General features: G+C 37.0%; 1 protein-coding gene and 1 long non-coding RNA gene across 3 annotated transcripts in view; both read right to left on the minus strand.

Moving 5' to 3' along the window:
• Window positions 1–12517, minus strand: part of LOC123307963 (homeotic protein distal-less-like) — a 76097-nt gene extending 63580 nt beyond the window's left edge. For both annotated transcript variants that reach the window (XM_044890472.1, XM_044890473.1), the window contains exons 1-2: window positions 11608–12517; window positions 3612–3793 (exon numbers count right to left, since the gene is read on the minus strand). In XM_044890472.1, coding sequence (XP_044746407.1) covers window positions 3612–3793; window positions 11608–11917 — 492 coding nt within the window. In that variant the 5' untranslated portion in view covers window positions 11918–12517. The remainder of the gene's footprint in view (window positions 1–3611; window positions 3794–11607) is intronic.
• On the minus strand, window positions 723–1547 carry LOC123307964. Its single transcript, XR_006537025.1, has 2 exons — window positions 1354–1547; window positions 723–1293 (listed from the first exon to the last, which is right to left on the minus strand). It is a non-coding gene; the product is annotated as an uncharacterized LOC123307964 (long non-coding RNA).
• Window positions 12518–16680: the final 4163 nt, after the last annotated feature.

The following is a 16680-nucleotide window of genomic DNA, read 5'->3' on the forward strand; positions in this document are numbered from 1 at the left end:
TCTATGGGTCGTTAATGTGTAGCATAGAATTTCAATTAGGGCTGTGTCGCGGACGCGTACTCGAAATCGAAACTGAAACTAGGGCCATAATTAATAAGTAATGGCCACTCGGTGGACCCCCCAGACATGATATATTCCGCGCCCTCCCCCTTTTGCGCGTTTATTTCAATATTCCTATTTATTAACAGACGGAACGAAAACGCTTTCCTTACTCCCTCTACCCCACGGCCAACGTCGATAAATTATGACTTAATCGATAGCGACGCGTGTGCTTATCGAATTTCTCCGCATCTAGATATAAAGAAACGAAATGAAAATGTGAATTACCCCGTGGCATAATGGAAATATCACTCGAAATTTGAAAAATTCCATTTCGTCCATAGAAATCCGACGACGTATCTCTGTGCGCGATTACGAGGCCGCGTTCCATAAATCATCGGATTAAGCACTTTCCACCGGAATTACGTCCTACTCATTTATAATCATTTCGAATGAATCGAACGACAGTCAGCTCTTTTCTTCACGATAGGAATATTAACGTTAACGATGGAATAATAGGAAGAGCGTTCTTTGTTTAACGTTTAACGGATTACCGTTGAAAACGAAAAGGCCGATCCGGTGAAAAAAGGCAAAAAGAGAAAACCCTAATCGTCCGTTCCAAATGTCATCTCTCACCGCCGCTACCAACCGCAGAAAGTTAAAGACTCAATTAGAGACCGCCGGACTGAAATCGGTCTAATGAGTGAATAAGTTTTCTCTGGTAACAAATGCGGCAATAAAACTAACATTAGTTTACATAATTCAATTAATTTAGACGTGCTGGATAGTTTATGGCACCGCTGAGGCTGTTACTCGAGTGGTTGATATCATTCAGGGTCGGATCCTCTGATGACGGTCTCTCATTTCGATTCATTATTGAAGTACCGAAATTAGAGTTGCCTTTGTTAATTGTATCAAATAGAAGACACACAATGAGGAAAAAAACGGCTCTAGTACTGTCAGATTCTCGATGTCAGATTCTATTTGTTGAGGTTAGTGACCATAGAATCCGAACGCGTCAAGAGAAATCGATCCGGAAAAGGTTACATCTGTCATATTTCGGACCTTATTCGGTGTCTCCCATTCCGGAATTGGTCCTTGTTCGATTGGTTTATTGTCCGCCACGGTAGCCACACTCGATTTCACACACTTCATCTTGATTTTACCGTAAATTCACGGTTCAGCGGATCAGAAACTGCTCCCAACCAAACCTGCCTTTCTTCCATCGGCCGCTTCCACAATCTCCGCACAGTTCTACGATAGGAGAAGAAAACAATCACGTCTCGTAATGTTGTTAGTGCGCTGCTTTTTTACCATTGCCTTTTGCATCCCGTATCGATCGACGGATTGATTGCCGAATGATAAAAATCCACCGGCAATTCGCTCGTTAACGACCGGTAGGATCAATAGGTCAGATTCGGATTATTATACCTTCGATTCGCTTCGCCTTTTCACTGTATGATCTCATTCGGGAAATAAATCAAGGTATGTATATGACGTCTACTGAAAATTTTGACAACTATCGCGGAGACCAGAGAATTCGCGACGCAATAGGTCGTCATAGATCCTGCATGACATCCATAGATATACCAACCTAACAAGTAAGTTGTATGATGACAGCGGAAGTCGAGAGAGGTTGACAATCGATGTCAGATTTGACAACCATCACAGAAGAGAGTTTGTAACTTCAGTTTGAGTCAAAGAACTGTGTGAAGTGATTTTGGCCTCGGTTATTTTGAATTTAATTTTTTTGGTTGAATCGGCATCATTTCCAGGGTATATTAGATGTTTTCAACAACTGCCACGGCACAATACCTTCTCGTACCGACCGCAAATAGCCGGAAGATCAGTCGGAGTTCCGCGTACCCAAGTAAACGTCCATAATTCAGAGCAATTTCCCCAATTTCGCCGGTATTTCACCGTTTCTCTAACCCCGCGCGGCGTACGCCCAGGAATTCCGAGACTCTGGAAAAAAATCGGAACGGAGGCATTTTCGCGGGCGAAAAAACGCCGGTCGATCTGGGACAGGCCGCTCCGTAACGGAAACGAATGCAAGTCTATCGTTAAGCTCCATTAATTTGAATAAGCGCGCGGCTCGGAACACGGTCGAAAAAGAAGAAACAACGACGAGCATAGACATAGATTATAATTAATATTACAATCCGTCCTCGGGCGATCCGAAGACGGGCAATTAAATTGGCGTTACGACGCGGGTAAAAAACGGTGTCCGTTTCGCGCGGCGCGCAAAAAAAAACCGGGAATTTCATAAGGGTCATTACGCGAATCGCCGAAAACAGGTGATGTTCTATTTTATGATTGATGTCTCAATTAGGCGAACCCTCATATACGGAATGTCGTATTCCGGACATTTTTTCTTCGGGTTACGATGTTTGTTAAGAGCCGACTCTTGACTGGTGTCACTCCAGACTTAATTGAGTCGTCGGGAATGGAGCAGGTGAAGACTCGTTCTTCCCTTTCTTATTCCGATCGTTTCAAATATGTCGATACTTCACAGCCAGTCTCTAATAGGTAAAGAAAAATGAATTTCCTAAATACTGAGGCCAAAAACAGTACTCTTCACTCTATGTATGGTCGAATCGATGTAAAACACCCCGCTCTGTGATCGGTGCCATGCTTCCGTCAAAACTGACGTTAACCTATACCACGATCTGAGATCGATTGTCAAAACCCCGTAATTTTCTCCGATCATCGAAAGGAAAGAAATTCATTGAGATAAATGTCAAAATTTTCACCAATTCCTTATTCTTTTTCTATATTAGTATAGGGATCAGTGCAGTCAACGGTTCTTGAAGTGATCCTGGAGGATAACCTCGAATTGCCAGTCGGGCAGGTGACAAATAGATACGATCACAGAGTGCGGTGGGGCACAAAGAAAGTCGCCGGTAAGAAAATGAAAAATGCGTCCGCGTCATTGTTTCCAGTGCCCGATTACCATTCGGAATGAATCGCATCAACGTCGCGCCTCAACAAAAGAAAATCGACGTAACAAATGGACTCTCGGTCCTCCATTCACACGTCAAAAGGCTGTGATGTGAAGGGGGTACGAGGCACGGATCGAATTTTATATTGCGTTTTATTAAGTCCGCTACCGTTCCGAGGTTAGATCATTAATCCACTTGACACATACCGCGATCATAGAAAAGCGGACCATAACAATGTTCTCGCTTCTTCTTCTTTACTTGGATGCGCTCCGCGCCGTTCGTTTATTATTAATCGAGTTAAAAAACGATAATTATCTTTCTTGTTCTTATTATACGTTTGGTCTACTAGCTACCGGGGCAATTTCGAATTTCATGCTCACAATTATTAATTCGATATAGGTATGTTATTATTCTTATTATTGAGCAGCTTCTTTGGGTTGCGATTCGATGAGAGAGAATGCGAGGAGAGTAACGGAAACTGCGTCCGCTGGAGTAGGTATCTTTCATCTGAAGACGATGTGAAAGCCGAGAACTGGAGTGTACCAGTTATATGTATGTATATGTTCTGTTCCAACGTCCATGATTCTAATTCATTTTATGTTATTTATGTTTATTCAACAATTCACTTACCTGAGTTTGCGTTAATCCTAAACTAGCTGCCAATTCCGCCCTTTCCGGTAAAGCTAAGTATTGTGTCCTTTGAAATCTTCGGTTTAACTGTTGCAGCTGCAAACTGGAGTATATCGTGCGAGGTTTCCTCATTTTCTTCCCTTTTCCGCCACCGGAAGGCCTTTCCAGCGACAAGCATTTGTCTGAAAAAGATTGCAACAGTCAGATCCAACCCCCATGACTCCAAATCGTAAATATTCTACATGACAAGTGACAGCGTCACTTGTCGTATGTCGAAACGAAAGAGATGGTAGCGTCAAGTTCGATTCTTTAATTAATATCTAACGTTATCAATGTCAAAAATGACAAAATAAATGACAACTCCCGTAGAAAAATCCCTCTTTTCATAAATCGAAAAACTTGAAGCATGCCCTGGAGTAGAAACGATCCACGCGTCTCATTTCTTATGAAATCTGTCAACCGTCAGACGTGGCATTTATAATGCTCGCCTTCTATGTACGATATTGACATCCGCTTAGGTTACGTTGGTGGCAGCGATTATAAATCAAGGGCGGCTCGTCAGAGGAGGCAAGGGAGGCTAAGCCTCCTCATGAAGCTTAGAGCTAAAATACATTCACTTCGGGCATGTCCTCATTTTCAGAAAGTAATTTCTATATACATTTTCCGAACACCTGAACTAGATATTCAGATAAAAATCAGTTCATTTTTCGGTCCTCCGCTCATAAAAATCCAGCATAACAATCGTACAATCCACCGGCTGCGTACGCGTCCGCCGCGTCGAATGTGAATATTTCCTAGTACTGCCTATTCGGACGGAGGCTGTTGGGCCTGCTGCCTCCGCTGATAGAGTAACTCACGCATACGTTCTCTGGACTCGCATACTAACCGAACAAGAATTCAGCTGACTTACTGTACCATATTCGCCCGTAAAATGTACCAGAGGAGGCTCAGCTCCCCTGTTCTCCATCGATTCTTTCGTGCCGTCTTCGACTATATTCGCTTGATCTCCGACGGTAGGGGCGTTGTCCGACGGTAGTTGTTATGATTTCAATTTTCAATTTGAATGTAACGACTTCGTGGAGAACTGGAATTTCGGGAAATTTGTGATATATTCTTGTTAAGATAGGTTGTTTTGTCAGGGCGTTAGGGGTAAGTACTGATACGGATCAAAAAATAAAATGGAATTGAATATTGAGAATTAACTGTACACGTTGTTAAAACCTTCACAAGACCTCCACCAAATTTAATTACACTAAAGTCTACCGAAAATCAGAATAGTCAGAATAGAAGTTTCAGTGTTGTTTGGTACGATAAATGTGATTGGTTAACTGGATCGATCAAACAGGAAAAATTATTCTGCTGGCCATATTTACTATTTTCTCATCAAACAGAATATACTTCATGGTTCAAAACGGGGTTTTCAGATTTGAAAAATTTACCGCGATCTATCGAAAGGCATAACAAGTCAAAGGAGCATATAGCATCCTCTTGCATTCAAAATTAATCTTAGAACTGACAACTTTTCATTATGCTGAAGAAGTATATTTTATTGACTGATAAGAGTTTGTTCCAACACTCCTCGAAAACTATTAGCCTCCTTAGCTCTCATGACCACGAGCCGCCACTGTTATAAATATGTCAGTCTAGGTAGAAGAGGCGCCCATTGTGAGTGCCAACACATACTTTATTTATATATTGGATGTTTTATGGAAGTATATCGATCATTGATGGACTAACCGATTCGCCGGTTGACGTTTCATCACAGAAAAATGTGTTCACTATCTTGACATACCTACTCCATCCATTATTTAATCCGTTTTGGATTTTCAAAGGCGGTAATACAGAGAAATGATTTTTACTGAAACTATACTAGAAAACTGTTTAAAAGTATCCAACGCAATGAAAATCCCATAGACATAGAGACATGGACTGAGCAATGCCAGCATGAAATTGGCTATTTATTAGAAAGAGAGAAAAGCTCGTCGGGATATACCTTTCTCTTTTTTGTTCACATAGAGGTGAGTGTAGACCAATCAAAATTCTAGAAAAAGACAACTGCATTCCCGACGTGCTTTTCTCTCTGTCACTTTTTTTGACCGTATTTCATGCATAGATATAAAGGGAAGGCACAGTCCATGTCTCTATGTCTATGGAAAATCCATACAGACCACAGATGCAGATTGACATCAGTTGTCAAATTAGAAACTTGAAATGGACACTGAAAATTAATGCTAATTTTCTACACTCCTCTGGGAAATGTTCATTATATATACCTACTATTCTGTTATAGCAGGAAAATATGAAACATCTGTCAATGTGCTTAATTGCCAAACTGCCATTAGCAGTAAACAGAGAATAATTCATGTAAATTTTCCACGACAAAGTTAGGAACTAAGACAAAAGAAATTCCATAAGACAGGTGTACCAGAGGATGAATTACTTTTTCCACGAACGCTAACAATAGAAATCTGAATTAAATTCGATTCGGGAAATAATCCTGGGAAGTTTGCACGACCATGTTCGGCCGCGCGACATACGCACAGAACATCGAATCGATCAAGTATGCTAATCGAGAGATGAAGAATCGTCACCTGTCAACGTCGCGTCACCGTCAGGTAGACCACCCCGGAAAAAAAAACGAGAGGAATTTTCAACACTCAGATGAGTCTGCATTTCGGCTTAGGATCCGAACCGTCCGGCGAATAATTTGTAAACCAAAGTAGCAATTAGGTGCCAACAATTTTACGGTTATCCATCACATTCCGGCTAATTTATCGTTCGATCTTTCATCGTGAAAATCTCTGTGACCCCCGGATTATTTCTGTGGATCTGTCAGTGGTGCCAGCTGGAAGAAGTGAAATTATTTCTCCGATAGATTAGTCACTAATTAATCAATTTCCAGGATAATCGTTTAATTGGAAAATTGAGCTATAACTTACTATTGCTTCACGGTGGTAATTAAATTCGATAGTGTGTGTTCAATTGCCCTTGGTTTTTTATTATTTTCGTTTGTGATATATGGGCTTCAGAGGTCGTGTCACACTGGATGCCAGCGTAAACAGACCACGCCCTCCTGCATGTTCCATATTCAAATTTGGTTAAAAACTAATAGCCGATAGAATATGCCTCGCATGTTTTCGAGGCTTTGGCGGGGACTTCTAGAGAATTCGTCGATAAATTATCGGATTTATGGGGGTCAGCATACACAACCTACATAGAATATTTGACCCCTGCCACCTCTCGCGATGTTATCGCATGTCCATGTAAGAATATGGCGATTGTTTCAGACTTTGCGTTGAAATTGGGTTAATGGCAGATGAAAATTTCGACACAAAGATGGACCTTGTGGTAAATCAAACTTCGACCCTTAAAAAGAGGGGGTATAGGCTGAGAAATCAAAAGATCATTTCACGTATATCCAGTATGTCAAACTCCATAATACCTATCGATATTTTCCATTTGAGGCCAATCTCTATCACTTGTGTGTCTTTACGAAGCATTACCTCAACATTTTTTCATTTCTCCTATAATGAAAACCTTATCATTGTACTACGTAGAATGTCCAAGCCATTATTGCAAAATTATACCTTTTATTTTCTCTTTTATCATACTGGCACACATTTTTTCGTGTTTTGGTCGATAATTTTCGTTTATTTTTAAAATGTTTACGGAGAAATTATTTCTGACGTTAATAGAGTAAAAAAATTATCTTTATTTTTCCCACCAAATTGAATAATAATTCCTTTTATTTAAAAGCGGTTTCGAAGAACTATTGGGAGGAAGTAGTTCAAGAAAATACTGATAATGTACGAAATGGGTTGAAAATAAATATTAAGGAATTCGATAATGATCTATAATTATACTAAATATATCGAAACAAATTTTTTATTGAAAAAAAAGTAGGTACTCATGTAGTTTCAACGTCTCACATAAAAAAGTTTTATTGCGAGGAACTGCCTAATTGAAAATCATGAAATGAAATAAATCGCCCAATTAAATTTTCGATGAAAATCGGACAGTTCCAACATTTTTTTTAAATACGAATTAAATTTACACCAGTCTCACTTGTTCAAATCAATTGGTACAAACTGCATTCGCTGGAGATCACGTGGTAGGTCGAAAAATGCTGAACCTTTTTACGAAATTCAAAGAATTCCAACGTTGAATGTGAATGCGTTATAACTCAAAGTTTCATATTATTTCAACGTGGTTTCTACTAGTTAATATGAAATTATTCCATAAAAAGTGTATGCCGTATTTTAAATATGATTATATTATGAATGAGTCTGTAACTTGGAATAGCTACATCAAAGACAATTTTTTGTCGATTAGTATTCAAAATTGCGTTATTTTTTATGTAAGAAAATGTTCATCGATCATTTTTTAAATGGCAATCCTAATTTTTTATTACTATTCCTAAAGGGTATGGGTATATATTTTAAATGGCTTTTTATCATCCTCAATTCTCCTGTGTTGTATCGTCCAGTTGTTTTTTTTTCTTTTCATCACAGTATATTAACACTGATCATCATACACCATTAAAATATTTCGATTATTATTGCTTTATGTTATTTTGTTTACTTTTATCGTGTTCGATGATCTAGATGGGTAAGTACGGACACTGTCAATTGTCATGTAGGTGCGGTTTCTCATGAGGCCCAAATAAATTGCAAACGAGGCATAATTCCACCCATATACAAGTGGACAAGAAACGTATATTCCTCTCAAGTCCTCCGGTTTCAAAAATACCGAGTTGTCGAGTAGATACAACGAAAGAAAAGCCCATAGCGTATACACACACACACACACAGACCGACAGACAAAAGAAACGCCTATTTCTTGGCTGGCGCAAGATCCCCCTGTTTCTTTTACCTGAATGAAGATACCTACTTAAGCCCATGCTACACGGTGTGAATAATAACTTGGAAGATCATTATGGACAGGGTAAATAATTCGGATTTTGTGAAAGAACGTAAACAACATTGATGTAACACGTTGGAATTAAGATTGTTGGATCACTCGGTAGACAATCGCTTTGGAATTTTGTCATTTCTTATATGAGGATTTTCAATTCGATAGATGGGGAAAGATTTAATCAATTTGTTCTTTCTAAATGAAACTATTTATTTATTTCGATCTTAATCGGGTTTAATAAATGTATATTTTTTGGTGCTTATTTCTATTTTTCTAATTATTTTTCAATGTTCTCTGAAAATCCGATAAGAACATTTTTTGCCTTATTATTAATTTTCATTTAGAATCATTTTGTTATAGATATTTTATTCACTTTGTATGTATCTTCACTGGTATACTATTTTCTGCGGAACATATTCGAAATCTTTTCACCATTACGGAGAAATTTTTATTTGCGTTTTTTGGTTGATACTTCCTGAACACCATTAATCGCTAAATTTGGAATATGTCATTATTTGACACATAAAAATATACAAAATTCAATATTTCAGTTATTTCCTTCAATAAAAATGTTCGTTTTTCGAACTCTCACATAGAAATTCGTTTCAAATAAATGTTTTGTATTTAACAATCAATGATTGCATCTTTTTTGTAGGTTAACTATTTATTATTGCCTTTTATTAATTATATGTGTATTTTCAAAAGTTCAACTCGTTTCTACTCCACCATTATTTCTTTCTCAATATTATATCCATTGTAATCCTTTATTTCAATTTATTTCAAAACACACGATTATAACTTCGAAAATTTCAATTATTGATTGAATTTTTCAGTTAATTTGGCAGATTTTTCAAATCAGAATTTGACATTTCGAGCGCCTGTTCAAAGAATTGAAAATTGTGAGTTTGGACTGCGAAATTTCACTTGAAAATTATAGTGTTAAAGCAGTACTGCGCGTCTGAAGGGGGCTTTAGGTATCGCCAAAGTAAATCTAATCAGTGTTTTCAAATTAAAATGGTCGGAGTGATCCTCGATGAGGTTCAGCCTCGGTCCAGTAATCGTTTTGGCCAGAAATTAATCTTTTACAGTTATCTAGTTCCGATCTTCGAAGTACCTACAGGACTAATATGCTTAAATATTAACCGACCTGTATAGTGGAGATTCCACGCTCGGAATCTTTGTTTTTTCTGTCCGACGGAAGGAAGTATTACTTTCGTTAGAATAAAAAAAACTTTTAAGACTTTCAAATATGAAAAATTATAAACTGAATAATTATCAGAAATGTGAAAAAAAAATATGAAAGATTAAAAATTTGTCACTAACAATATTGTGTCGAAAATTTTGTATTTCCAAAGAGAAACAAACCAAAAATGCTAACAGTTATAAGTCGAGTAAATAATTTTTAAGGAAATATCCAAGAACGAACACAACAATAAGAGACAATGTAAATTCTGAGGTATCTAAGGTTGAAATGTCAGACAGAAAAAGATCTTTAGTGGTACCCAAACTAATATGCACTTCAGAAAAGAATAGAGAATGAAGAAAAAGCCTCCAGGTAACAATGGGCACTTCAAACATCAATTTTGACGAGAATAGTGTTAGGTATGCCTCACTCCGTTTAATAGGCATTTAAAACAATTTGCAGATTCTTGCATACAAAAAACGATGTTAATATTATCGAAATTGAATAATAACTGAATCGAAATAAAAAACATTTCCTAAAATTAATTCAAATTGTTTCAATTAATGCATGAAATAAAGATTAATTCGATGTTTATGGATATTTGAATTATTATCATTACGAATAATTATTATTATGTATCATAAAATTTAATTACGATCAATCATCGCAAACTTCGGGAAGAAAGTATATCTTTGAAAAAATAAAAAATAATTTCAGGACAAATTTGAATGCTTGGCGAATTTCTCCACTTAGAAACAAAGTGAGAATATCTTAATTTATACAAATTTATGGATATTTACATGGGTGTTTCAAGGTAATTCGTATGATTATCGAATAACTATAAATCTTTCCTTTTCGAAATATGAATGACACGATGAGAATTACCGACAAACGTTTATCAATCTTCTTTGTAAACTATTACCTACGTATAGAAATGTTTTCACACTTTATTTTATTATAATATTACGATAAGACTGGTGAATAGTTGGAAGATTGATTCAACACCTTTTAATTTTGTTATTGACTGGAATAATTGTTACTAACACCTCTGTATTTCTGAATTGGCTTGGATCAACAACAAGAGACACCCTTATTGATATAGATTATGGAGAGAAATAAGTCATAAGCCCTACAATAATTCGATGATGAGTACGTCTTTCTTATTTTTTATCAACGTGTTAAGGGTGAGTCTTTGATTTGTGCATACAGTTCAGTAATAGATTCTTGAGGTCAAAAGAAAAACCTTTTGCTCTGCCATTTTTTCTGATCCGTCCTATATATTGAAAGATATAGCCGTGAGTTTTCATAATAAGCTATGCCATCCTTGAAGAAAGAAATTTCCTTCAGAATAACAAGCTGATTCTATGATACTACACTTCTTTATATCTTTCAAAGAGTTGCATTTAGTCAAAGATTTTTTATTTTTAAATATCAGATTATTCGAAAACGGCGTATTATACGAGAAAATATGAAGAGTACTTTTATTTCACGAAACGTTCAAATATTAATTAGGTAGCGTTCAATTTAGTTTCAAGAGTTGGGTTCTTTGAATTTTTGGTAATCTTATGGTAAGTAACTGAAAGAGTTGGGTTAAATTTTATGTCCGGAGAAGTTTCATTACATAAATGAAAAACTGGGTTTCATTGTATGGAATCGTTTATGTTTATGACATATATAACTCTATAAATTGATATTTTTCATGGATTTTCAATAGCTTGTATGTTTTCAACCGAACCGAATTGTTAAAATATATATTTCCTAGTTAAAGATTAACCTTGTAGTTTTTGAAATGAGAATTGTTTAATTTCTTAATATGTACGTCTAGTTTTCCTCTTTTCCTCGTTTCTTTGTTGTTTTTTGTCGAATCGAACCGTTTTTTCTCGCGTTTCGTGTACTCACCGTCATCTTTGGGAGAGGGTGGACAATTGGCGGCATAAGATCCTAGATGGTATCCGGTATAAGAATTCTGGTGCATCGGGGGAAAGGGGTAGGCGCTCAGGGCGCTCCTGGGGCTCGGGAAGCCTCCGTCGTGACCGCCACCAGGTCCACCGTGAGCGTTCCCCGCCGGAGAGTTGAAGTGGTGCTGATAGCTGGTCCTGAGCGGGCCGTAGCCGTGCTGTTGCAGCTCTATGAAGGCGCTCTTCGAGACCGGGGTCGAGTTGTTGGACTCGTGAGGGGTTGGCGGCCCCAAGTGTCCCTCGCTAGACATGGTAGGCGTCCCGGGTGGATCCTCCTGAGGGCCCCCGAACGGGGAACCCAGATCGGTGAAGTTGAGCGTGGTGAACTGCTTGGAGTCCACGGTGGAGACGTCGGCAGGCGTTCCGACGTTAACAGCGGGTGAGTACGCCGGGGGATACACTGTAAGGCTGCTGCTGCTGATGGTTCACCTCGACACCTTAGCGACGCACATCAAATCCTGCCGATTTTTAGTTATTGTCTGTTGTTTTCTGTTCGTTCACTTCACCTTCGGGTCCGTTGTCTCATAAATGTTTCACTGATGGTGCACTTTTAGGAGATCACTGTCACAGATCCGCGTGAGGGTTGTTTGGGTAAAAAAATAAATAAAATCGTCACTTCCGAAAAAACAGTCAAATCGCGCGTATAAATCCGGACCTAATAACGATCGGAGGAGTTAATGACATTGATTAGGGTAGTCGCAGTAAAGCGCTCTCGCTTAATACGTGTAATTCGCGTCGTAATTGGGACTCGATTACACGAAATTGTCGGTTTTTTACGTGGACGTACTGCGTAAATTGGCCGATACGAGACGGAGCATCTACTTCCTACGAGCGTAGGTACTATAATGAAGAATAATCATTTAATAGCTGGCTTGGGGAGAGTAGTTGCGCCTCTAGACCGCGAGATTACGCTATCGTGCGGCGACGTTGCCGCTTGTCCCCCACCCACTCCGGTCTCCATTCGCCGACCGGTCCGTCTAGGCAGGGCTTAAACCTGTTCTCGCTAGGGTTTCTCCGCTACGTGGGATTGACTGATGCGCCCCTACGCCACACCCCGCCAGACTGACGGGCGCTACCAAGATTTTTTCCGGGCACAGTAGATGGAACCCTCACTGATGTATGTTCTCCATATATGTCATATGTCATATATTGAAATGTCAAACATGTTGTGCATTTGGCGGTTTTGTGTTGCGAAATGCGGTGTGCGGTTTGTCACACGCTGACTCTGAGGTGTTGTGGACGGATGTTCCTCTCTCCACGTACGATTTTCTTCCTCTACAGTGCGATCCGACTCTATGATCTGGTATCGAATGTAGTAGTGACTGCTAGAAGTATACATAACTACTTTTATCAACGCAAATTCATACAGGCTTCAAGAATCATTGGCAGCGAAGTAGGCTTTGACAGTCCAGACGCAGCTTTATATCTGGGTGCAAGAAATCACCAATAATTTCTATACTTTCAATCGTAGAAATAAAATGAATGCTTATAATCTATATAGAAACGTATTTGAAATGAAGAAACACCTAAATGAGGCATCATTTTAAATTCTCTTTAATTTCTCAATTTTTTTCGTTTAAAGCAGATAGATCTCATTGAATGAGCTATCATTGCCCGAGATGTCAATAATTCTTGAAGCCAGTATAGGTAGACTATACAGTGTGAGTCTCTTACCCTAACCTGCGGAATAAATTCAGTTTGAAAGAGAGTTTTGTTGTTTTGAATATGCTGGATTAGTATATTTTCAATTGCGCTCATTTTGATGATGTACTTATAAGAAAATTTTATACATCGTGTCAAATTTGACATATGACGTAGTGGCAATTTTTAGTCTTTTATGACTATTTTTAATGAGTAGGTATATCAAGTTGCATGTTGCATATATACATACCAAATATCCAATTCTTATTCTTTATATATTGAATAAACGTCAACTACCAAATTCGAAAAGAAGGAATCTGTTTAAAGTCAATTGAATATTTGAAGCTTAAAAGTGACAATTAAAAATGTTAAATGAAAATAAGCAAGGAGAGTAGCATTGTATACAGGCCCGGATCTAGGGGGGGGCAAGCGGGGCGCTTGCCCCGGGCGCCAGCTCAAGGGGGCGCCAAAATCAACCAGAGGTTAAAATTTTTTTACTTTTGATTTTCTCGTAAAAAATTAATTTCCTAGTGCTAAAATGGAAAGTGTAGAATGGAAACATGATAAACCATCACTATGCCTAAAATCTTTAAAATCAATGAGGGATCAATTAACTGCATATTATTCAGTCATCTACGAATGACCGCCACACTTGGGTGAAAAAGGTTGAAAGATCTGATATGTTCACACTGCGTCCAGCAGTAATTTCTTTGCCTGTCGACTCATCGCCTTCTCATCTGGAACTAAGGGCCAAAATTTCCGATTTTCTATAGACCATAACTTAAAAACTAATCCTTTCAGCATAATTCTATTTGCATATTCGTAATCTATGCCTTAGTAAAAACACCAATTTTGGTGGAAATCAGTGAGATTGAAATTTTTTCAAATTTTCCATAGATGTAGGTACCGAGTTTTTCACCATAATTTGAGCCCCCCTTCAACTTTGTTACTAAGAGAGGTACAAAAAATAATTGTTTTATACAAAAGTTTCACGAAATGGAGTGTTTTAAAATGTTTTCACAAAATGAAATATATACAGAGTGGGCGATTTTTTGAAGAATATTTTTGGTCTCCGATCAAAACCGAATTCATTCTGTACACTAATTCGAGGGCGTAGAACACGAATATGCAAACAGATTTTCAAAAAAAAAACCATTTTTCAAGTTATGGTCGATGGAAAATCGGAAATTTTGGACCTTCGCGGAAAAATTCATAAAATCTGAACTGTTCGTGATAGATGAATGAAGTGTGGTTTTTTATATTCGCAAAGAACCAATTCATCACAAAAAAAAACAGCATATGACTAGTGCCTTTTTTCTAGCTGCTACAGCTCTTCAAAGTTGACCAATATATCCGAAATTTTGCACTAAAAGTGATTTATTCCTCAAAATACTGATCCTCCAAAAATCTAATTGCATATTCGTGATCTACGACCTTGAATTAATATGTAAAATAATCCGGGTCGACATATGTAGCTAAAAAAATAAATTTTTGTTCGGAATAATTTCGTTCATGAAGCGCGGGTAAAAACGATAGACGAGGGCGGGTTGTAAACGACATTCTTGTAAATACAAACTTTTTTATTTTTCGCACGATTGCAACCCGAGTCATTTTTTTTACTAATTCGAGGTCGTAGATTACGAATATGCAATTTTTGGGAGTATTTTGGGAAAAGAATAACTTTTAAAGGAATAATGAGAAAAAATATGTTTTGATGGAACAATGGGAAAAAAATAAGAGTGATTTTTTTCCCAAAGTACTCATCTTAGGAAAAATCTAATTGCATAATCTATACCACCTCGAACTAGTGAAAAAAATAACTCGGGTTGAAAGCGATGACGAATATGCAATTAGATTTTTCCTACGAACCTTAGAAGGGGGGGGGGGGGGGCGCCATCATGAATTTTTGCCCCGGTCAGAAAAAATCGTAGATCCGGGCCTGATTGTATAGAGCGTACATTAGTGGGGAAATTTATTAGTTTTGTTGTTCAGTGAGAAACATTTGTTCAAAAATAGGACGAAATGCCGTGCCTGAACTTTTTATTTGACAAAAAAATTACAAACAAATAAGTATGTTATAATTCAAGACGAAAACCATACACCTATGTATTTGAAATTAATGAAATTAATCGAAAAAAACACCTCAACTAAGAAAATAATATGATTGTATAAGGTTTAATTTAGAATTCTACAAGTCCGGCTCTGATCGTGATCAGAATTTCAGAATATCGGAAATATCTACCACCAGTAGTTATATATTTTCGTAAATAACTAGCACCTCTAATTTCTTATGTATAGATGAAGGTATTACTCATTCTAGAAATAACAGCAATATTTAGGAACTTAATGAATAGGTATAGACAAATATTAGAACAATACGGCATTGAGACAGTAAATACATTTTATTGATTTTCCTTCTAATTTTCAGTATTTTATCCCCATTCTACTAACTTTTTTTCACACAAATCATATAAGTAATACTTTATCTATAAGTACTATATTGTGTCCAGAACCAACTTAAACGAAGTTTTCAAGATGATTACATATAAGATACCTCCAGGCTTTACTATTTCTGCTAATTTTTTTCTCTATTGCATTATTGAGATAGATATAGCCAAAAAATATAGGTATTATTGTTGTATAAAAACTTACACCCTATACTGATACTTGTATCTATATCTAAGTCCGAATCGATAAAACAGAATATTAAAACACTTGATATAGCTTCTTAATGTAAGTAAATTAAGCCGAGTATAAATCTATCAATCAAACAGAACTTTGAAACCTATAAAAATGAGGAGCTTATTATTTTGAACACCTTATCGATATTTCATACATATTTTTAAGAACCTTATAACAATAAAATCCACTTATGATTTATATTTCGTTCGTAAAATATTGTTATACCTCAAGAAAACAATAAATTATTGATAAAATTTTCGTTATCTTGAAGTAATAAGGAAATTTATTAGATTTAACTACCCAAGTGTGTGTATGCTACAAACAGTACCTACATATAAAACGGATTACTGAGCTGCAAACTTTTTTATAACCAATTGACATTCTTCTGGAATCAGATAAAACAAATTCAAACATAAAGATTGATTTATGTTCTGCATGATTGAAAAAATAAAGAAAAAGATGCGCAATTTGATTCAAACATTTTTTGCTAATTGTTAAATTATTCAAAAAAAATATGTACCTAACAATTATTTTTGTCAGCAAGTTGCCTTATCCATTCATCATTTGAGTTCATAATTAAGTCATTTTTTGACACCAATTCAACTGCTATTTAAAGATATCGGGTCATTTTTTTGGAAAACCATATTCGAAATATCTATAGATAGGTACCTTTACTTTCAATCATAGATAA

This window comes from Coccinella septempunctata, chromosome 2 (genome assembly GCF_907165205.1).
Source record: "Coccinella septempunctata chromosome 2, icCocSept1.1, whole genome shotgun sequence".
NCBI lineage: Eukaryota > Metazoa > Arthropoda > Insecta > Coleoptera > Coccinellidae > Coccinella > Coccinella septempunctata.